At 39.9% G+C, this 24430-nt stretch overlaps 2 protein-coding genes across 5 annotated transcripts in view; both read right to left on the reverse strand.

Moving 5' to 3' along the window:
• The window catches only part of CPNE1 (copine 1), a 35778-nt gene extending 13521 nt beyond the window's left edge, over positions 1-22257 (reverse strand). Inside the window, exon 1 of one of the 4 annotated variants that reach the window (XM_077872923.1) lies at positions 22138-22257. The gene's annotated coding sequence lies outside the window, so the exon portion shown is untranslated. Of the gene's footprint in view, positions 1-21028; positions 21054-22096 lie in introns of those variants that run through there. The other 3 variants (XM_077872924.1, XM_077872922.1, XM_077872925.1) reach the window with 3 other exon arrangements.
• On the reverse strand, positions 8513-13577 carry RBM12 (RNA binding motif protein 12). Its single transcript, XM_077872921.1, has one exon. The coding sequence runs from the start codon at positions 13575-13577 to the stop codon at positions 10806-10808; it is 2772 nt and encodes a 923-aa protein (XP_077729047.1). The 3' UTR covers positions 8513-10805.
• Positions 22258-24430: the final 2173 nt, after the last annotated feature.

Raw genomic sequence — 24430 nt, forward strand, 5'->3', positions numbered from 1 at the left:
TCGAACAAACACTGCTTCAGCATCTCTTATATTTCACACAGCATAGACCTAAACCACATGATAGCAATGCAAAGCACCTTGAGGGAGCCTTGCAACAGTGTGCTGGAGCAGGCTTGTATGGTTTGCAAGAGACAACTGTTAAATATTAAGTAATTTTGTAAATGAATTTGGTAAAGTTTTAAACCACAAATTGGGCAAATTCTAAAAATTATAGTTCCCCTTCCACAACTACCCGGTTTACCTTTGTTGACAGGGAACCCCACTTTGCCAAGAGAGTAACCTGTCCATTTTCTATGGCATCCCCTCCCCTGTCTTAGAGTCGAACTCTGCTCTTCATAAATCCAAGAAAAGATCTCTTCTCCTGGATCCAATTCAGTGCCACTGGAGCTGAAACTCAGTGGTCTTTCATGCTTAGGTATTACACTACCCTCTTCCCTTCCCAAAAGCGTAACAAAGAAAGGAACCGGAACCAGCCTTCAATCCCATTTCCAGGCCTTGAAGAATAGAGCACCAAAATGTCTGGGTGGCAGGATCACTCCTTCAACGAACCAAAGCCATGCTCACACTCCTGTTGCCTACCTTGACACGCTGGAGCAGCTCAGATGCTCGATCAAGTCTTGAAAACCAATTAGGAAATTTTCCACAGGCTTCCAATGGGCAGAACACCACCCACGAAATACTCGTTTTCCCTTCAGATTGAAAAGATGAACTATGCCAATCACCACTATTTCTTTCCTTCTCTGCCTCCTCAAGGACATGGATAAGGTTGTCAGTCTTTCTTTACCCCTGTTTCTCCCTCTATAACTCAGAGACTCCCCAAATTTAAGTTAGCAGTCCCAAACAACACAGTCCTCATAGGTCACGAACTGAACCAAATATATAAATCCTTACTATAAAGCTGTACTTACTTATTTATTCATACACATGACTACAGGCTACAAAAATTGTTTAAAACTATAATTTTAAAGAATAATTTGGTTTAGATCCATCTAAGAGTCTGGCTACCACTGTATTTGGGAATACTCTAAAGCTTAAAATGTGAATGTCACACAAAAAGTGCGAAGTAGGAAAGTACGGTACATAAATGGTCAGTTTCCCATCCTGCTGTATTCAATGAAGGTAAAAAATGTCTGGAAGTCAAACTACAACATCCTCAAAAGACTTACTCAAAGTTGAACAAATACAACCTGTGTCCAAGTCTTCAAAGAGAAATCTAGCTTAGGAACCAATTGGATTTGGGGAAAGCAGCAAACTGAGGAAGAACACATGGCCTTCAAGCATGGTAGGACCATACTGGAGTGGGAGTTTTTCTCTACCCTAGGACTCTGAATGTGTTTACACGAAGCCTCCACCTGCCTACTTCGAAATAAACACTGGCATATTGGAACAATACCAGAATCCCTTCCCCAGCAGGCCCCAGACCCAAAAGAAGAGTGCTGCCAGTGGCCTCCCCCATTTTCTCCCAAAAGTCCGAGAGAGGCAATGGTTGAAGGTGCTCTGCCTCTAGAATCATGCAGGCAGCCTATGATTGAATAATCTCTGCTTACCCTTACTATTAATGAGACTTTAAGCAAGTCTTTGCTTCTCTTCCCCTGGACTTCCCCACTTCTAAGATGGGGAAAATAATAGTGTCAACTTTACAGAGTTATCATGAGGATGAAATAAGGCCAACCATGCAAAGTACCCCCTGCCTGACACTAACAGAGTAATTGCTCAATAATGTGTTAAATGCTCCTCTTCTCAGTAATCATAAATGGATCTTTTTGTGGTACCATTTTCTACTTGTTGGTTTATGAGACAACCAAGAAAAATGTCAGGTCTATCTGCTCTAGAGGACCCAACTGGCAGAAATGAAGACCCTACTTTTCTCTCCTAATGAAATTCTCAAACTTCAGTGTGAGACTGTCATCACACTCAGAAAAAGCATCAGAGCAGTAACTAGACCAAAATTTTGAGTTCCACTGGCTTTTCTGTAGTTTAAGGTTCCAATTACCTATAAACTTCCATAAAGAATCAATTGTCTGGGTTTACAGAATCATAGAAGCTTAAAATCGGGCATAATGAGATCTATTTTAATCTCATTGTGTAAAACACTGAGACCAGAGAAAGGAAATGACTAGTCCTGGGTCATATACTAACTAATGAACTACAACTCTGAGAATATGATTTGTTCCATCCACTTTAGCAGCAGCTCAGATTTTGTAATCCAGTCCAATCTGAAATGCACCTGGCCACTCCACATGAGCAGTGAGGCTCATGTGGCCTCTTTCCATGGCCTACACCAACTAGCTTTATACTAGATGGAAATAATTCTGCATCTACCACATGTTGCCCCTATTTGTCTGTCAGGGCAGAAATAGAGGAACTGATGGACTTCACATGTATAGGACTAGAATTTAAGTTTATTCAAAAGAATAAACACACTGCAAACAAAGTAGAACTTAGCTCAGGAAATTGTGATTTACATCAAAATTTTCAGAGAATAACTACTAGACAGTCTATTCTGCCCACAGTCTGCCCTGCTGGAATCTATATTCCTTTAATCTAACTTATTTTAACAAGACCCCTGCCTATTACCTGCAGAGTGTAGAAGACAACAGTACTGATCACCTTCCTGAGCATCTCCAGGGCAAGGATATCAACAAGAGCATATCACACATTCCAGTGTGAAATGTGATCTATGGCATAAAGGAGCCAAGTGAAAAGCAGCAGACCAGAGCCTTGGGACAAGAAATCTACCTACCTACTGTTCATAGTCGGAGTCCCTCTTACTGGAATAGATGCACTTGGGATATAAGGAAGGTCTTAAGATGGGTCGTTCTTCAGAACTTGTTTGTTAGGGAAGTTGAGAAATAAAAGAGGGTTTGAACATAAGGAAATTGCATTACAGACACACGCTGACCTGTCCACTTGTGACTGTAGATGGGGTGAAGGGCAGGGGTTGGCAGGGGGTGGGGAAGATTCTAGTTCTGCTGGATTCTGGTGGATTAGTAATTTTACAATATCTAACACCCAGTTAGCCAGTGAAAGAGGTAACTATAGCAAGTTAACTGCTTTAAAAAAAAGCTGCTAACATAACAAGAAGGGGAAAGGTTAGGAGGAATGCAACAAAATTCAAATACTCATTAGAAACAGCTGAAAGAGGCAGTACAGTGAAAAAACAAATGATAGAGGGTAACTTTCCTTATATTCTAAATCTGTACCACAAGTGGATATTGAGCACTTGAAATATGCTTACTTCAAATCACAATGATGTAAAATATACATTTAAAACAGTACCAAAAAATCTCTCAATAATTTTATATAGTGTATACTGAAATAGTTAATATTTCAGACATACTGGGCTAAAATATATTGCTAATTTCACTTATTTCTTTTTACTTTTCTCATAGCTACTAGATAAAGTGACTCTTATTTCTACTGGTCAGTGTTGCCTAACATGGGGATCTCCAAAGATCCGATGGGGAAGAGGAAATTTTCCGTTGCTCTGTGAATCTAGAATTGTACAGTTCAATACAGGAGCCACTAGCCACATGTGGCTTTTTAAATTTAATAGCAGCTACAGTGGCGGGGTGCCTGGGTGGCTATCAGTTAAGGATCTGACTCTTGCCTTTGGCTCAGGTCATGAACTCAGGGTCATGAGATTTAGCTCCAAGTCCTAGTCTCACTCAGTGTGGAGTCTGCTTGAGATTCTCTCTGCTGCTGCCCCAGCTCATGTGCTCTCTCTCAAAATAAATATTTTAAAAAACAGCAGCTACAGTGGCTAATTAATGTGAATACAGAGGAGAATACTTCCACTGGAAAAAATTCTACTGGAATAGTGCTGTCCTAGAAGAATGAGAAAAGAGGTGGATGTTTTATACAGAAAAACTAAAACTCTATCAAATCAAAGCAAGACTAGAAAATAATGAATTTCAGATAGTGGACTGTGTAAGTGGTGAAATTGATGGGGAAGTTCACTTAATTCTGGAGTATTTATCAATGTCTTATTAGGCCGTTTATTAGTAGTAGTATACGGTAGCTAGTCAAAAGGTCATTAAAAAAAATAAAAAGGTTCTATTCCTCTGGTAGGTCAGGACACCCCTAGTACAACCCTCACTTGCCTGCCTTACTGACCATTCATCAGCTCAGTCACGCCACTCAGGCTACACTATTATGGTACAACTTTAAGAGCTTCCAGGACAAACACCATTTTAGGTAGTGCCACTTTGTTCCCTCACACTATTAAACATTTCATTTTACTAAGTTAACATATTGTGTTACCAAAAACCTGTTAGAGATCATTCCTTCCCTCAGCTTACACACAAGGCTTCCATTATACTTGTTTCAGTCTGACAATTTAGCAACTGGCCGGGAAACCCTTATCCATTCAGTTCCTGTAGGACATGAGTGTACCTTGTACATCCACAAGTACAACCAAGCACTTACTTGTACAATTTAAAACCTTAGGTCTTTAAGAAGAGGCATCTTATTTTGATTCCTTTTCTACCACAGCATGGAAGTGCTGGGTTTATGAATATTGTTCAAAAAATTTAGTTAGCCATTACTGCTATGGCTAAGCTGATTTTCTACGTGAAACTGTTTTAAAAGCTTGGAGGCAACAGACATTTCCAATTCCAACCTGTCAATTCAGTGGTCATAGAAGCAAAGATAATTGGCAGTTATCTACTTCAGAAAGTAAGAGCTCCATTAGTCTTTCCACTTTAGCCAGATTAATAGCAGAAGAGCTCTGCTGGTCCCATAGGCCCACGCCACAGAAGGAAGTTATATATAAAGGATGTGGCCATCTCTGTACAGCAACACAATATGTGGGGGAGTATAGTGGAGGACGGTATTAACTCACATCCAAGTGGAACAAAAGAAAAATGAAATCAGCAAGAGCACCAGTTAATATGATTTAAGATTCTGTAAGTAGCTGAATTTCTTTACCCTTAAGCCTTCCCCACTCTGCACGGACTAACAGGTGACTTATGGTAGCACAATGTGGTGGTTATATCTGGCATGTTACACAAAAGCTTAAGTGACAAATCTTATTCACTAATCAAAAACTGTGAGTGAATTCACATTCCCCACTCCAAGTTTGGAGGCTAGGCCACATAGATAGCAGTGAGAAACTCACAAGCCCTGGTTACCACCAGACTTACTACTATAAACAGGTAAACTGGCAGCATCAGAATGGAGAGGGAATGAAACACTAAGTAAGGGGCAGCCTGTTTGAATATATATAGCACAGCTCACTCCTTAGAGTGTGTTATGCTTCTTCAACATCTGATTCTGTTCATATTGAATTATGTTCTCTTGCTGGTCATGGCTCTATTTTCCCCCAATCGTCACCTCCTCCTTTTCTCAATATGAAATAGCAAGCCACTGACTGACCAGGAAAAAGGATTTGAAATATTAGCTACCAAAATCAGAATCCAGATGTCTGGTATAGTTGGGATGCCAATTCATTTAACCCTCAACTGGTGTTTCCTTAGTCTCTAGGACTTAACTATCAACATTTTCACTAGAGGAAGGTAAATGGGCCTCTCAGAATTAAAAGATAATGGTTAATGAGATTTTCCCAGCACTATTTCCTGCCCCCAGATTTTTAGAGTGCTGCCCCTCTGCCCTTGGGCTAAAATGCTTTCATCAAGTAGCTTTTTTGCCCCTTCTGGATTCTTCAGTAGTAGAGCAATACGTAGAAAAGTAGTGCCACCTTAGTTGCTTGTTGTTAGTTATGTTGATCCAGAAAAGTAGTCATATTCTAAGATGCTTGTGAGATCCTCTGGCACAAAGTAGCATGAGGCAACAAGAAAAAATCCAGGAACAGCGCAATAAAGAGTAACATTGACATGAACAGGCACCATTAAGAGATAAACTTGCTCATACTGTTGAACAGAAGGGTTTTTCCAGAAAAGTCACTACAGCATCAGAGAACTGTGCCACCACCAGAACACACTCTTTCCAGAACATTTAGATTAAGTCAATGTAATCTATCAGATTTTATACTAAAAAGATGAAACTGAAATCAAGCAAAATTTTTAATTAAAAAGGATAATCAGGGATCCCTGGATGGCGCAGCGGTTTAGCGCCTGCCTTTGGCCCGGGGCGTGATCCTGGAGACCCGGGATCGAATCCCACATCCGGCTCCCGGTGCATGGAGCCTGCTTCTTCCTCTGCCTATGTCTCTGCCTCTCTCTCTCTCTCTCTCTCTGTGACTATCATAAATAAATTTAAAAAAAAAAAAAAAAGGATAATCATAAGTTTGGCCTCTACCATATTGCATAAAAGCTCTACTTTTGGGGGGCAAGGAGAATGGTGGCAATGCACAGAACTGATAAACCATTTCTTGTTGTAAAACACTGGAAAGCAGACAACAATCAATTAAAGTAAGAGTTTTCTCCTGAGCAAGAAAATGAAACATATTATTAGCATACAGTCTATCCTTTTAAAATGGTAAAGGCCATTCTGGATATCTGTAGGCAGCTGATTTCACTCTGTGATTTTTCAAATGCTTACTTAGTTAAAACCTTCATTTCAGAAGAGTTCAGCAACCACCTGGAATTAAGTATGTTAAGTCTAACCCCCTCTAAAACAACCTGGGTATTGAACTCAAATACAGGCTAAAAACTCTTTCATAATAAAGGTAAAAGTTGTGTTTTTCACGAGCTTTGGTTAAAAAGAATAGCCCACTAATTTCTCTGCAACTCCAATCGAGATTTTTTTTTTTTAAAGGACTCCAGAGTTCATGGAAACTTTCCATTCGGTTTTTTTTTTTTTTTTTTTTTTTTTTAGCAGTTGAACAAATGTGGAAGGGACAAAACCAGAGCATCAGTGTCAGAAAGCAGCAATATTTTTGATTCCTGTCCCCTCTTCCCCACCTCAAAATACCTCACATACTAATGCAAGAATCAGTAAACAAATAAGGAAAGCTTTAGAAGTATGTGCAATTGACAATGTATTCTGAAGATTTCTTTTCCTGTTTCTTAGTCAGTTTTTAAAAAAAGACAACTCACGACCCCCTTCAAGACACCTTCTGTAAAAAGGAGCACCTGGTTTCTGGTTCTTTCTGAGTCCACATAACGAAGTGGATTGCTAGCGAAGCACACAAAAGTCTGAAAAGGTGGATACCACAGATTTGACCTAGAATCAAGTTTCCTCCCTGCCGTTCCAGGTATCTTCTTTCCACACTTCAGCATTAGCAGACATAAGCAACAATGGTTACCTCCAAGATCGCCAAATTCACCTTTCCAAAGGCACAAAACATTTATAAGGAGTTTAAAAAACAAAACCAACAAAAAACCTGATGGTATAGCTGAATAGAGTACTCTTGTGTAAAGCATTAAAAGCATCAGCCTTTTATTTTGTGACAAGTTTATTGAACAGTATTCAAGACTTCATCTTTATAGACAAAACCTCTGCTGAATGATGCCAAGGCAGTATTTGCTGGCAATGTTGTATGGCCATACTGGCAATGAATTATTTTATTGTGTTTGGTTTTAAAACTTGGGACTACAGTAGAATTGCCAGTAAAACTATTTAAACGTGGTAATTTTCAAAGAGTGGGAAGTTTTAAAAGTGATCACTGCCAGAAACTCCTTACAGATTTAACTAGCAGCAATTTTACAGTTTCTTTACTTATTTTTTAAGTGTTCTTGAAATTGATGAGTGGAATTATTTTTAAAGACTTGACCCACACCTGTACACAATGACAGAATCCAATAAAAAGGACTTTGAGTTTGATTAAGGCTTTCATGGATCCTTATTTTATCCAAGGTATGTTTGCTTATGTCCATACACAGCCCTAGATTTTCATCCGGTGGGTTAAAACTGACCTAATTACACTCTCTGAAATTCTGAATAAAAAGTTCCCTAAAGAAATCTTCATGGTTGATGCTTTGACAACTCGGTTGATGCTTTGACAACTCGGAGCACAAAGCTAGAACTACATTTCACTTAACAATGTTGCATTTTTTTTAAAAGCCACTAATAATTGTACATCCAAACTACAGTATTAAACACAGAATACACCTCCAAATTTTGCTTGTAAACTAAATGTTTCACTGAAGTTCAGAAAAAGTTTACAAATTTGCTTATTTATAAAATACATTTCGTAGATTTCTCTAATCCTTTAAACTTAAAAAAAAAAAAAAAAAATACCAGAAACACCCCAGCAAGAGGGTGGGAGGAATTAAACCTAATGGAAAAGATTCTCCTCCATTCATGTCAGTCACCAAAAGACAAAATTTACACATAAAATTGAAAATATCATGATTGTGTTTACAAATGCACACAACTTTGAGCGAAGCTTTACAAATCCTTCATACCATACAAAGCAAATGAGAAAATAAATTCATTTTCACCCCAAACCTAGTTCTTCTGAGAAAATTCGCAGGAAGAGAGGTATGAGTGATTTCACAGAATATATTTTCAAGTAATTTTTTTAAAACTCAAACTCCAATGCCCAGAACAAGACGAATAGTATGCTTAGAAGTTAGCACTATATTAATAAGTCTCAGATACACAAAAATCAAGTTCCAGAGGGCAAAGCATTTAATTACATTTCACAACGAGAAGCAGTGTTGTGACTCAACCAAATATAAACATAGTTCTCTCCAATTTCTACACAAACCACTATTTTCTTACTTTATTTAATTTGATGAACAATGAAATCAAGTTTTCCTTTTCAGCATTTATCTAAGATGTAGAAATAACAAAGTAGTTGCAATAAAGTATATGAAATATATAATAAGATTGTACGAACATATAACCAAAATAAACTGTGAAAAAAGATAAAAGGCTTTCCATCTTCAAACAACCCATTTTTCTAAAATGAAAATAGTCAGCTCTCCAATGGGGAAAATAATCTGCAGTTGAAATAAGACTCCCAAGCAGCGCTGAAGTTTTCTGCACTTGATCTTTGGAATGAGAAATGATTACTTAACAGAAAACTTAAATTGAATAGCATATATAAACATCATATTGCTTTTTTAGTTGAAGAGGCAGTATCTTAGTGATCTGTCAAAGCAAATTTGTATTCATGAATTGTCAAAAGACCCACAACACAGCCATGTCTTCTTTGAAAGTCTAAACAATCCTTTCCCTAAACAAAAAATCCTGTACTGTCAATCCTCTAAGATTGTAGTGATGAAAAGGCTTTCTAAATCTTATCACGCAAATGAAACTGCTGCCACTCTTAACTCTAATACGCGAGACGCTGTATTTCAGTGTTCCACTGACTTGCAACACCAAAAAGGCACTATTTTTTTTTAATAGGAAATACTTCTTTTAAAAGGCTGACCCCTTTGTAAGTACATGGATTTGCAGGAAATGTTGGGGATGTTTCAAACCAAGACAGAGGCCCGTGTAAAAGACAAAAATTGTTTTTCATGATATCTCATCAATCTCCCATTCCATATGTTTATAATATAATGTGACATATCTTTAGAGCATTTTAACGAAGAAGGAAAGTAACCATAAGTAGAGCCTTTTGTAGCAGTGAGCAGGATGTTGTAAGGCAAATGTTTTCATGACAAGGACACTTACCAACCAGAACCCATGTGGTCCTCCTGCCTTAGTGTCCTGAATGCCAAAGAAGAGTATGAAAGGGCAAGGAGTCTCAATTCTCTCCCCTCTGGCAGCTGCACTTGTACTCTATATGAAGAATTTTTATGAACAGGCTCCTGATCGAACAACTAGACCAAAAAGCCTCCAAGTAACAGGATTAAATGCACATCTATGGAACGGCTTATGAATCTTTTATTCTCTAACACTACTGCTAACAGAGCTAACAATTTCAACTTCAGTTTTTAAAAAAACCTAGATATAATAATGCTCTTTCTTATAAATGGACCTTTTGTTTAGTTACAGGCCAAAATTTCACGTAAATTTGGGACAGAAGGAAATTGCCAGAACATCAGTCCATCATTGTACAGGACTTCAAATCTAGCATCTTAAACAATGATTATTAAAAGTGGTTTCTGGTTTTTGATGCCATCCAAACAACATGAACAATTTTTAAACTGACTAAACTAAAACATGGCGGTTAAACCAAAAAGGCTCTGGTAGGTAGAGGACTCCGTATTTTATTTTTGTGGCAAAAGTTCTTATTTCACACAGTTTGAAGTGTGACATTAGAAATCAAAGTTCAAGGTTATAGCACAAACCAAGTGTGGAGTTTTATATTAAAACAACAACAACAAAACAATTCTGCTCATTTACAAATGAGTCAATTAGGCAAACAAAAAAGCAGCAACTTCAGAAGCAGGACTGTCTATACAGCAAGAACCCTCAAGAAGCAATAAAGGTACATACAGTGATCTGTATACAGAGATTTTATTCAATTTTAAAAGAAAATGAGGACTTTTAGACAAAGCTTTGACCCTATAACAAAGCAAATCTGTCCAGCTTTAAACCAAATTCCAAGAGTAGCCAACTTCTATTTTTCAGCAGCTGGCAAGAGCACCCTTAATGAGCTCTATTGACATTTCTATTTTCTTCATCCCATATGGTATAAAACGAAACCAATCTAGACTCCTTGATAAGCTTTATGCGGTCATTTGTGTTTTACAAATGGTTTCTCTAATGGTATGCCAAAATCATTTTTGTGTTCTCTCCAGACAGCTTTACTGTAACATACAGCAATATTTATCCTGGTAGTGAGTCTTCTGTAAACAGTCAACCAATACTCTATGTTATAGAAACCAATCTATATGCAATTGAAACAATCCACAGGTTCTAACCTGGAAATACTAGGAAAACAATCTGGATGCATTAATCACAGCACTATGAAGATCTACCCTCTAAAGAATTGATGTGAACAGCTACCCTAAGACAAGTTTTACTTTCCTTGAGCCTATAGGTCTGTCATTTAAGTCAATGACAGCAGCTGTGGCTTCATCCCGAGATTCGAAGGCCACCATGGCTTCGCCTGTGGGCATACCTTTTTCATTGTATTTTAAACACACTGAGCCGGGGATCACTTGATAGCCATAAAAGAAATCTAAAATCTCATCAATAGACACAGTAAAGGGCATATTCTGCACTTTAATTACTGTAGGTCCTGGTTTTCCAGAACTAGATCCAAAGCCAGGGGGTCCACCAATGTGAATTGGGCCAGGGCCAGGACCAGGGCCAGGCCCAAAGGCTGGTGGCCCACTCAAATGCCCAGGGGCACTTCCAAGACCAGGAGGGCCACTTCCAAAGCCCGGGGGGCCACCTAAACTACCAGGGCCATTTCCAAAATTCTGAGGGCCTCCTCCAAATCCTGGCCCACTTAAATTATTTGGTCCACTTCCAAAACCTGGAACATCCAGTCCTAGACCAGGCAAACCACTATTTCCAACTGAAGGCATACCAGGCCTAGCATCACCAAAGGCGCCTCCTAATCCTGGAGGAGGGAGTGGTGGCCCAAAGGCATTTGACCCACCAAAATTACCAGGAAAGTTAAATGGAGGCCCATTGTTGGCCTCCTTAGATCCTACAGTCAGGAAGGCATGCTCTTCACCTCCTGCACCAGGCATTCCGGCACCGGGCATTCCGGCACCAGGCATTCCGGGACCGGGCATTCCGGCACCGGGCATTCCGGCACCGGGCATTCCCGCACCGGGCATTCCCGCACTGGGCATTCCCACACTGGGTATTCCTGGAACTGCAGGATTACCTGGCACAGGTATCTTTAACCCTTTTTTTCCTTGGGCAGGGGGATTTTTCTCAATCTCTCTCATATCTTCTAGAGTAACTACATGAACAAAAGCTTCTCTCCCATTAAGTTTTTTACGGTGTAAGCGTTCAGACTTACGTGCATCATCTTCATTTTTAAACTGAACCAATGCCTGTCCTAGACCTTGCCCATTGTTATCAACAAGAACATGTACAGCATTTTCATCCACTGGGATTCCTTCTAGGAACTGAAGAACATCCATCTTGGTAATGCTGAATGGAATATTTGTTATGTGAGCACAGACTTTGGCAGAGCTGACATCCCCCTCCGGATTTAACATCATTTCTCTCTGGTCATAGCTGAAGTTCTGCAGTCTTTTACGAATCATATCTATCTTTTCTAGCATACCTTTCTTAGTAATTGGATGCACTTGAATAAAGCGATTGCCCATGTATTGTTTATGACGACACAGAGCAGCCTTATAGTCAGCCTCATTCCTGAACTCTACAAAGCCTTCACCAGTTGCTTTCCCATTGGGTCCATAAGCAATATAAATACTATCTTCCACAATATCCAACTTTTTAAAAAAATCAATGACATGTTTGTTTTCTGCTTCAAATGGTAGCCCTTTCAAGTAAACACAAAAACCAGCCTCGTGTGGTGATCTTGACCTTGACCTTTTCTGCCCACTGGGCGATTTTGACCTGGGAAGTGTCTGAGGAGGGGGATGGGTTTGTCCAGAAGGTCCTATACTTTGCTTAAAAGTGATATGGCCTCCAGCAGCTACCCACTGTCTTTCTGTGGCAGGACTAACTTCCACATAGCGTTGAATCATCAGCATTCTGTTTCGTTTCAAAGCTTCAAATGTATCTTGAGGGGAGAGAAACTTAACCAATCCGTTCCCATTATTTCGACCTACATGATCTTTCAACAAATGCACTGCATCAACACGGAGCCCATGGAAAAAATCTCTGACATCATTTTCCATTGCAGAAAAGGGCATTCCATGCACACTGACATACAGATCATCAGGGTTGATGGGAAGTGGTTTCACACTGCTTTGAGAATTCATCTGGATAGGGTTAACAGGATTCAACGGACCCAGAAACACAGGGTTCAGGTTATTGTTCAGATTCATAGGTGCTCCAGAACCATTCATTCCAGCAGGCAGAGGTGCCACAGGTGGCGGGTTCAAGGGTGGCATGCCAGACATGGGTGGCAGTGGGGTCATGGGTGGCACAGAAGGGACTGGGGGAATTGGGGGCACAGGAGGCACAGGAGGCAATGTAGGTACTGGAGGAGGAACTGGTATTGGGGGAATGGACGGCATTGGTGGCAAAGATGGCATCGCTGGGATCGGAGGAATTGGTGGTGGCGGGACTGTGTTCATTGGAGACGCTGTGCTCGGAATGGTTGAGCTAAACGTTGGGCTCCCAAAAGAAGCCCCCATATTTGGAGGAGCCGTTCCTATGCTGGCTGTGGAAAATGTCTGAATGTTTTTGTTGCTTTCATGAACAGATGTGGCAGCAGTAACTACACTGGGTGAAGGATTATTAAAGTTAGGTACTGTTGTAGGCAAATTTACTCTGCCACTCATTCCTGAGCTAGGTGGCGGTCCTGATCTACTAGCATTTGCTGGTGGTATATCTAAGTTGGCAGTTTCAAAGCGCCTACGACTCAGTTCAATCATATTCTGCATTTCCGTTTTACTACTCAGCAAAAGTGTTACTTTTGACCCTTTAATTGTACCACCTGTGCGCATCATACCAAGCCTTGCATCTTCATCAGTGGCAAAAACGATGAAAGCCTCACCCAGTTCACCCCCTACAATATGCACGCCCCCATCAGGAATGGTCAATCCAGAGAAGAAGTGGCGAATGTCCATGGTCCCCGCCACAATTGGGAGACCTTGCAAACGGATGACCACAGCCATGCTGCGCTGAAACCACACACACCTGCAGATGAGAAAAGGCAACGGCCAGGTCAGACTCCTGTTTATCATACCAAGTTTTTAACTACAAGAATGACCAGCTACCTAATTAGGCCCTCAAATATTCCCTCAAACTATCCCAAGCAATGCAGGGTTTTTTTTTAATTTGAATATTCTAAAAACTGAACATTATATGCCATTTACAATGTAAAACCTAGACAATTTCAACTTCCAAAAGGCATTAATTCTGTAAACAATTAGAAGTTCAATCCCATGACTCAAAAGTTTCAGGGAAAAAAACCACCGTAAGAAAGTAGAGTCACCAATTACATCATTCAGACCACTAATTATTCAGTAAGATTTAAAAGAAATGTGCAAGTCAAATCAGGCCACAAAGTTGAATAATCTGCAGGGGAAAAACATGCAAAGAATCTATCAAAGTTAATATTTAAAAGTGGCTTAGCATTTTCCTTATAAATTTGACAACTTTGAAGAATTATCAGTGTCATTTTATATGACTCAATCTCAAAATGCAAAACAGAAACAGAAAACTGGAATACTAATGAATTACAAATACTTAACACTAAAGTAGATTCAAGTCTCAAATGAGAATGGATTCCATTATTTCAACCTAAAACTCTTCAATCTGCATTACAGCTCTATTAATTTAAACTATATATGCAATTACTTATTACAAACAAGGTTAATACATACTAAGAATCCAAAAGAAATACTGAATAGCCAAAACCTTAGTTATCTATATTCATCACTCCAAAAAGTAGAATCAGTTACAGTGCCATTCATCATAGCTGTTTTAATGAAAACTCAGATCCAATGACTCATTTCCAAACTCACCATTAAAACACACCCCCCCCCCAAAAATGTCTCATTCTTCCCCCACAGAAAGCTGTTAACAAAAAAAGAATACTTTTTGGTTTTGCTTTTGTTTTAAAAAGAACTAGGGTATGAACTTTGTTCAGTGACTGCTATATAGTTTCTACTCAACAGAATTCCTGTGGAATTTCTGGGAGCTCACTGATCTCCTTAAAAAACAATCTATTCTGAGTTTTTCTTTTGGAGAAAAGTTTCTCCAAGATTTAAATAAAATTCCAGTATTTCAGTTCTTATGGCTTCCAAGAGTAAGTGCAAGGGCAGTGCTTTGTAAAGTTATACAGAACAAATTATTGGCACTGGAAAAAATATTAATTTGAAATTAATATGTTCAACACAGTGTTTTCCAAGCCATCTTAAAAATCAACTTTTAAATATAAACTAGCTCTGTGACCTCAGGAAAATTATAAATGAGTTGAATTTTGGTTTTATCACTTCTCAAACAGGAACATTAAAAGAGCAAAGCTTCCTGCTGCGAGCTCTAAGAATCCCATTAACTCCATGAAAGCAGTTTTTCAGTGTCAAATATTGTGTGAATACTAATTTGATACAACAAAATCTGTAATTTATCTCAACTATTATGACCGCTGTACACAAAGCAGAGATATATTGTTTGGCTTTGACAATTCTCTCACACACATACACAAAAATAAAAGCCACTTTCAAATCTAAGCCAGAAAGATAGACTGGCAAACAGAAAATGCTTTTTGTGAGACCATTATAAAACACCAGAAATTTGGGGGAGGAGAGAAGCCTTTCATTTTTGGTTTGCAAGTCAACAAGAAAAATTAATTACTAAACAAATAAATCACACCAACAAACTCTTTTCTCCTTATTTTTATTACTATTTAGCAGTCTATACAGAAGCTTATCCAGATTTCAAGTCATTAAATCAATTCTCATTCCTTACTATCTGTAGCATATTGGCTTCATGCAAAATTAAGATAGCATTCCTGTTCAACTTCAAAAAATGCTTATTTAATCACTACATGGGGGAAACGTCATGGGTAACTAATCCAAGCACCCTAAATGACTTGAGAGATGTTAGTTTGCACTTGGACAGCAAAATGGGAATTTGATACAGTCCCAAGAACACAAAAATTAAACACAGGGCTAAAGTGACAAACACAGTAACTCTTCAAAAACAATCTGCTGCTAAGAGAAGAGATTTAGTGAAAGTCTGCACAAGGTACGTTCGAAAACATGATACTGAAAAATCTGCCCAGATTACCAGCTAGAAAAGGGTTGAGGATTAAACCAAAGAGCACAAGAGTTATTCATAAAGCCATCTAAAGAGAAAATGGTTTTAGGTTCTGAAAAAATATGAAATAAGATCTGCTATTCTGCTACTAAGTGCCTGTTTGACAGGTAAATCATTTCAACTATCTTCAGCCTACCTTTGTTACTTAACAAGAAGGTTAGATTCCAATCACTAAAGTTTCATCTCAAGTCAAAATAGGTACTCTAAAACATATGACCCGTTGTCTACAGCTATACCTCTAAGGAATATTTAAAAACCATACCAATAACAAGCACCTATATTTGCAATTAGTCTGGAATGCTACACTGAGGGGGAAAAAAAAAACAGCATATTGCCTAATAATAAGGAATCAGCAGGAGAAATGGATCTATATAAAACTGAACCCTGAAGAAAGCGACAACTGTTCAAGGTACCCAGTCCACCCCACCCCCATCCCTCAGATAAGACTTAAAAAAAAAAAAAAGAAAAAAGAAAATACCCCACAATTCAGTTACTACACATATTTTCATGTTACTAAATAAGCTATCTCATTTTATTTTGTATAAAAACAAACCCTCTATTCAAAATCTCTTACCTGATAAAACAAGAGATGTATTTTCTTAACAAGAAGTAGAGGCCAAGGCAATCCTGTGGGCAACCAATTAAAACCAACTTTTAGACTGCAATAGAGAATAAACGGAGGCAAAAATCAATGCAGGAAACACAAAACAACACGCACAGGCCACACTGAACTGTACATTATGAAGGCGAGTCTGAAACCACCAGAATACTTCATTAGAATGCTTATTAAAAAAAAAAAAGAAAGAAAGAAAGAAAGAAAGATACACATGTACCAAGCAAAATCCCACTCATGTTACTTGGTATTGCTTTCAAATGTGAGTATCTCTCAAAACATTATATATTTACATACATCAAGAATGTGCCATAAATTAGTCCAAGAATGAATCAATTAAACACTAAAACAGTCATAAAGCTCAGATTCACACTGGTAATTACTTTTATCATTTGATGATTAAACCAGTCCAGAAAATTCCATTATACAAGTCCAACTACAACCTATTTCCTCAGGTCCCACCAAACGTTTGATGAAAAAGCACAAGTTCACACATAAACAGTTCCAAGACATGATAAAATCATCAATTCAAGAGTACTTATGGAAATTCTTGCAATTGCTCTTCCAAAATATCTCCCTTTGTACCAAATAGCATCAAGCACCAAGAAACATAAATGAAGCGAAATTTCAGGCTACAGCAATTAATTCCTATTTAAAACCACTGGGGTTCAAAATCTTAAGGAAAAGTGCTTTTTCTTCTAACACCAAAACTGTTCCAAGAAACTTGTTAAAAAAAAAAAAAAAACAAAACCTAAAAATGTCTGGCATATTAAGAATAGTTCCCAAAGTAAAAACGAATCACTATCTCTTACTGAAATTTTTTCCAAACCGGTGAGGTTGTGAACAATTCACAAGCAATATAGAAGATCAAATGATTAGACAACTACATTAAAAAGATAATTTTTTTAATTCAGAGAAAGAGAAGAAAATCGTCACTGGTAAGTATGAAGATTACCAACAGAACACTATTTTAAAAATGCTCATTTTTAACTATCTTTCAAGTTCGAGATACCACCTGTGAGCTTAATATTCATCACTAACATATCAAAAAAATTTTAGTGTTAATCTCAACTTTTTCTAAAGGACAAGCTAAACATCTTCTAGACAACTACTCAAATTACTGCAGAGTGAGATTGTTTTGCCACAAAAGCTATGCACATATGTCACAAACAATGCTTTAAAAAGCCCAGAGCACTGTATTAAAACTTTTATACAATGTACAAATCAGTTCTAATTAGGTCTAAAGAGTTTTAAAACTCTTAAAAACTTCTAGGTAATTTTAGAAGTTTGTCTAACAGGTCACAAAGGGAAACATAAAACACAATAAAGCCTGCTTTAGGTAAAGGCTATGCTCAATGAGGAAGACCATGAATTTTTGCAATATTAATTTCTAAATGTGCAAGTTTGACTCTAACAGAACCAGAGTAATTTTCTAATTAAGCATTTATGATTAATAGATGATCCTCCACTGGAGATTCCAATTCAAAACGTCTGGTATGGGGCCCAAACATGTGCCCTGAAGGTAAGGGAAACAAGTTCCTCAGCCTCCTCCCTTCCAGACCCAAGAAGGTTCCACATGTCCATTTGGATAGGAACAAGTTCAGAGTCAGCCAGTTATGCCCAAAGGGAACACACTAGACCTACTATAAAAAATTTCTAAAGGGTTGCCAGAAATTACTATAACAAGAAGGAAAAGTCTCATTCCACAAGTTGAAAGGCCCAGCTGATTTCAGCAAATGCCTCATTCAAATTTTATGCTGTTCAATCTAAAGTACGAAATCAATCTGGAAATAAATTTGTGAAACTTTTCTATTTAAGCAAAGGGGAAAGCCCACATCAACCCATACCAAAGAAAAGTACCCAGAAAGTTCAGGCTAGAAGCTAGAACTTTACAACTCTTGGCGTTACACTTCTTCCTTCAAACAGACAAAGTAAATAGAAACCAAGAACTGAAGTACTTTTGTTCTCAACACTTCACTTTGTAAAGAGCACAATAATTTTATAGAAGCACCAATGTTTTCCAGGAACCGACTTATTCCTGTGTTCTAAATGTCAGCGAGCAATGGAACGTAGGATCCCAAAATGAAAAATCCACTACAACCACCTTAAGACTTGGTGAATTTTAGAAGGATAAGACTGAAACAATTTTATGCAACAAAACATCTAAAATACAGGTTTTAGGGAATCCCTGGGTGACTCAGCGGTTTGGCCCCTGCCTTCGGCCCAGGGTGTGATCCTGGAGAGGGGGGATAGAGTCTCGCATCAGGCTCCCTGCGTGGAGCCTGCTTCTCCCTCTGCCTGTGTCTCTGCCTCTTTGTGTGTGTGTCTTTCATGAATAAATAAATAAAATCTTAAAAAAAAATACAGGCTTTACTTATATGTAAAGCATAAAGGTATGAAGGAGAAAATGGGCCTGATTTGCCATTAAATTCACTGATACATACCAGATCTAAAACAAGAAGATTGCTCTAGTATACTTTTCCACTTTGTTAGGAATTAGTCCTAACATAGTGGCTTTGCGTCAGCTTTAGAAATACAAGATACATGCACAAATTACAAATATCTGCGATGAAAATTTAGCATATTATTATGACACAACACATTTTATTTACTAATCATTTCAATCACTTGGAATTTCAGAGTAAAATGTCTGACAAGAATCCTCGTATAGTCAGAAAGCCAAAGCACAAACCAGTTGAACTTAACCGTTTCCACTCTTCATCTGGTGATAAACATCAAAAAGTGAATTTTAACTTTGTTCAGTTATCAGTCTTTAATCAACAAAAACCAGAGTACAGCAGAGCTAATTTAGATTCAAAAAATAAGAAAAGCAGTACCCCTCAAATGTTCACCTCAGAGATGAGCAACAGAGAACCAATCATAATGGGCACAATGCTATAAAGCCGCATAATCACATTATGGCAGGCATTATGGAAAAAAAACACAGCTTCATCCACTTGATTTTGTTCCCATCCCCAAATGGATCACATTTCAGATTCTGGGATCATTTTCCCCCCCTGGGATCATTCTTTTTTTTTTCCCCCTGGGATCATTCTTAATGAAACAATTCTGACACTGAGGGACATGAATCTTTTAGATAGCTCGTTACTTAACTTTCCCATTAACCTCCAGTCCTCAAAAGTGGCAAATCAAGACATTTCCAAATAAGATATAGACTCCCCCTGCCAAAAAGACTATAATATTATTTTTCAGCTCTCCCCCCAAATGCCAACAAATATGTTCATTATCTTGATTTAAACTTAAAAGCAACAATATTACTTCTAACCTAGCCAACCACATTCGCCCTCACTTTTGGTCTTAAGACTTAAAAAGTGGCTTGAAACTTAATGAAATAAAACTCATTGCAAACCAAAAGGTATCTGAGTGGTGGTAGTAAAATCTGATAAACTATAAAGTAGGTGAAGTTATTTTTCTGCTTAGTTGACCTAAAATATTCAACAACATTCATTTATACCACGAACATTTATTAAGTACTTGTGGCGGGGACAGGAGATATAGAAATAGTCGACAGTCCTTAGATTTTAGGGAGAGATATCTAGCATATTTTGTGCAATTACTGACACTTAGAAGTTCTTTCTACAACCTCTACAGAAGAAAATATTCATCTAAACTGAAAAAAAAGCGTGGCTCTCTACCAAATGGAATAAAAACAGTATGTACATTGTCACTGGATTCCAGCACCTGGAATACACAGGTCCACAAATCGTTTCACATCTAAAAATTGTACCAACAACCCCCAAACTCTCAATATGCAATCATCAAAACATTTGGCATATCACAAGAAAGTGAAAGAAGCCAGAAGTATGCTGACATGAGCACATAACAGTAAGTTCCAAGTAACTACCAAAGTGGTTTCTAAAGCTTCATTTTCCACCTAACAGATACGAACGTAAGAAAAATACAAGTTATGCATTACAATCCTTAAACAAAATAAATATTTAATCAAGCATATAAAGATGATATAAAATGCATTCCCTGTTTCATTACAAAGTTTTCCAGCAATACTGAGTACATCCTCAACCTTTATATCAACAGGCCAAACATTTCATTTTCTTAAAAAATTGCCATAAAATTATTTTAACCACCTGTAACAGTTCTTCCCAACTTTTTAATATTCCTGGAAAATGCCTGAACATAATTACTTCCCACTAAATCCAAAAGTCCATTCAGTCAAAATCACCAAATTTCAAAAACGAGTACAACCAGTCTTGTATTACATTTCTATAAAACAAAACAAACAAGATCAGCCCATTATGACCAGACTCTTAGGACATTTTTCAACTGCAAATGATCTGAAATACATTAACAATATAAACTAAAGAACTCCAATGTAATTCATTTCACCTCACTAATACTGCATTTCACAAAAACGACAAGATTTTAAACCATTCAAGCAAGCAGCCCTAAGAATACTCCAGTCACAAGTCCCTCCTTCAACGATCCTTCAGTTGCAATTACATTTTTCCTCAGATTATACTGACTGGAATTACACTATTCTTGAGAAATCCTCAATGGTTCCTGACAACTACCACAAATTATATTAGGTCATCTCTGGAAATCCTGGAGTCAAGGGAGGTTTCAGGGTCCAGAAACCGCTCCCACGTTAGAGCCTGCAACTCAGGATACAGAGCTCCCAGCACTCTTACGCTAAATAAATAACCCAGTTACCTTCACCAGAGCCGCTCAGATTTTTCACTGTAAAGTTCACATTACAGGCACACAAGAAGTCCGTGCATGCATTTACAATCTGGCAGCTAAGCCTGCACTGGTGTCCATCCCCTACGCAAACCTGTAGATTCTCAAAGCCCCACCCACTTATTTCACGTGGCTGCCAACTAACACCTCCAGCCTCCACTAGAGAAACTCACTCACACATCAAAAAGCACCCACCCTCCACCTCGTTGGGTCCGCTCCTCTCTCAGTGCTGGAGCCTCTCTCCTAAGGGATAGGCAAAGGTGGTGCTCTTTGCAGCTTCTTCCCTGCTTGGGGATCAAGGGCCTGGCTTCCGAAATTCTCAGAAGCCTGGGAGGCGTACTCACCCCCCACTTTCTCGCTACAGAGGCCGGCTTCTCAAGTCGCCGACACTCTAGAGGGTAAGCCCCGCCCCGCGCTGAGCCTTGGAAGCGTTTCCCTACAACCCTCACCACCTTCGGCCGAGAGGGCGGCCGGTTCTGACTTCCTTCCTAGGCTCACAGGAGTGTACCGACTGCAGCTTCCTCCCCACAGGTGTATCCAGACTCCAGTCCCCTTTTCCTGTTAGGCCACAGGAGCCTCCTTTCCACTGGGATGGAGGGAGTGTCCTCACTACGTTTATCTCCTCACTACGGGGCACAGAGATGTAGTTACAATCTCTGTCCCTTTAGGGAGGCACAGAGAATCTTGCTCATTCGGGATAAACATGTGTTTTCACTGCAACCCCCGTTAGTTCGCAGGCCGCTGGGCCACCCAGCCGTGTGTGGCCTCCTCCCTCTCAGACCACGGGGGCGTCCTCCCTAGGGCCCCGTCCCCACTTCGGTATGCAGGCTCATCCTCATCCTCTCTTGCGTCCTTCCTGCATCCTCTCAGGATTCAAAGGCGCAAGCGGCTTCCCAGGCCCCCCGCAGCCATGCCGCGACCCTTTTGTGTGGGGCGCTCGCAGCGGCGGGCTCGGAGGCCTCCGAAGGCCCCGCCCCGGGCCACCAAGGGGCGGCTCGAGCCCCGCACAGCCCCGCCCGTTCCGGGCTGCGGGAGTCTTACCGGGGAGAGCTGCGCGGCACCCGAACCCAGACCCGAGTTACCCCCCGCGCGAGTGCCTCCGCCCCGCGGCCGACAGCCCCAGCCCGAACGGCTTCCCGGAGCCCACAGCAGCCACCACCTCTTTCGCCGCTTCACAAAATGGCCGACAGCCCGCTCAGCAGCTCCGCGTTCCAGAAGGGGAGGGACGGAACGGTGACGTGCGGGGCGGAGCGGCGCAAGCGCGCTGAGGTTCTTGGGCAATTTCCCGGAAGTTGCAGGTATTTGTGGCGAGAGGAACTTTTCAGTCTTTTGCGTGTGGCGTTTGCGCACTAACTCCGCCTAAGGGGAGTGATTGATGAGCGGTGGTTTGGGTAAGAGTCTCGCTTTGCCCCTCAGTGCGGGCCTTTGTGCAAATTACTTCTTTCTCGATCCTCAGCGAAACGCAAGAAATAGTGCCTCCTTCGCATAATTGTTTCGAGGATGAAATGGACCACAAAGTAGTGCCTGGTTCTGTTGATGATGCCCTGACAGAATTTAAAAATTTCAGTCCAAAAAAAAAAAAAATTTCAGTCCAGGGGCACCTGGGTGGCTCAGTAGTTGAACATCTGCCTTTGGCTCAGGTCATGATCCCCGGGTCCTGGGATGGAGTCTCGCATCAGGCTCCCCAAAGGGAGCCTGCTTCTCTACCTGTGTCTCTGCCTCTCTCTCTGTGTGTCTCATGAATAAATAAAATCTTAAACAAAATAAATAAATACAAAAATTTCAGTCCAAGGAGCCTTACCCAGTTCTCATTAACCCCTCCACGGCTGCACTTAGTTTTATTTTATTACAGAAAAAATAATTCTTGTGCTTGCTCTGGTCCCAGCCTCCCAGACTCTACTCCTGCTGCCTCAACCCTATTATTGTGATTGAAACCGCCATAGAGGGAGGCCTGGGTAGCTCAGTTGGTTGAGTGTCTGCCTTTGGCTCTGGGTGTGATCCTGGAGTCCCAGTATGGAGACTGCTTCTCCCTGTGCCTCTGTCTCTCTTAGGAATAAATAAATAAAATCCTTAAAAAAAAAAAAAAACAAAAACAACACACATGAAGATGGATAGAGATTAAGATAGACACACTAATGTTTCAGCAAGACTTAACAAATTACCCCTCTTCCTTATTCTTAAAGCTTTTCCTCGGATCCCTGGGTGGCGCAGTGGTTTGGCGCCTGCCTTCGCCCCAGGGCGCGATCCTGGAGACCCGGGATCGAGTCCCACGTCGGGCTCCCGGTGCATGGAGCCTGCTTCTCCCTCTGCCTATGTCTCTGCCTCTCTCTCTCTCTGTGTGACTATCATAAATAAATAAAATTTAAAAAAATATTAAAAAAAAAAAGCTTCTCCTTTTCCTTCCCTTGTTTTTCTATAGAAACCTTTGTTTCAGGAGCTCTGCATCAATGTTGACATCTTGCTTACCTCAAAGTATACCTAAGAATGAGACTCTGGGGATACCTGGGTGGCTCACCAGGTTGGTGCCTGCATTCGGCCCAGGGCGTGATCTTGGGAGATCCAGGATGGAGTCCCACATCAGGCTCCCTGCATGGAGCCTGCTTTTCTCTCAGCCTGTGTCTCTGCCTTTTTCTCTCTCTCTGTATCTCTCATAAATAAATAAATAAATCTTAAAAAAAAAAAAAAAGAATGAGACTCCGATAGCCATTGCCAGTGCTAATCATGAGACTCCCTTGAAGACATAACCAATAGGGCTGGCAGTACTTCCAGATTCCCAACCAACTGCCCAGACCCTGTATTTTTTTCTATAAAACCCCTCAGCCTTTTACCAATTATGGGTAGGCAGTTTTGAAGGCATTAGCCTGCTGCAGCCTCCTTTGCCTGGAAATCATAAAACTATCTTTCCTCTTTACCCCCAAACTCTATCCTTGTGCTATATTTCAGCTCTGGAGCACAGAGCCTGGTTTTCAACAACATAATGACTGTCATGAAAATTGAGCTAATTTTGTTTTAAAGATTTTGTTTATTTATTCAGAGGAGACACAGAGAAAGAGACAGAGATATAGGCAGAGGGAGAAGCAGGCTCCCTGCAGGGAGCCCAATGTGGGACTCACCTTGGGACTCTAGATCACTGCCTGAGTGGAAGGCAGACGCTCAACCACTGAGCTACGCAGGCGTCTCTGAACTAATCTTTCAAATCAGGAAGTGAGGGGTCAATTGCGCAAGAAAATCAGGGACTAAGCTCCCACAACTTCAACAAGTTTTTGGGAAGATTTGAGGGGCAGACTTGCCTAGTACTAGTGCAGTATGCCAAAAACAGAAAATTGGAAAACCAGGCCACACTTTTAAACCAAACCTACACTTTGTTACATATAC

The sequence above is a fragment of the Canis aureus genome, chromosome 26, assembly GCF_053574225.1.
Source record: "Canis aureus isolate CA01 chromosome 26, VMU_Caureus_v.1.0, whole genome shotgun sequence".
NCBI classification, from domain to species: Eukaryota; Metazoa; Chordata; class Mammalia; order Carnivora; family Canidae; genus Canis; species Canis aureus.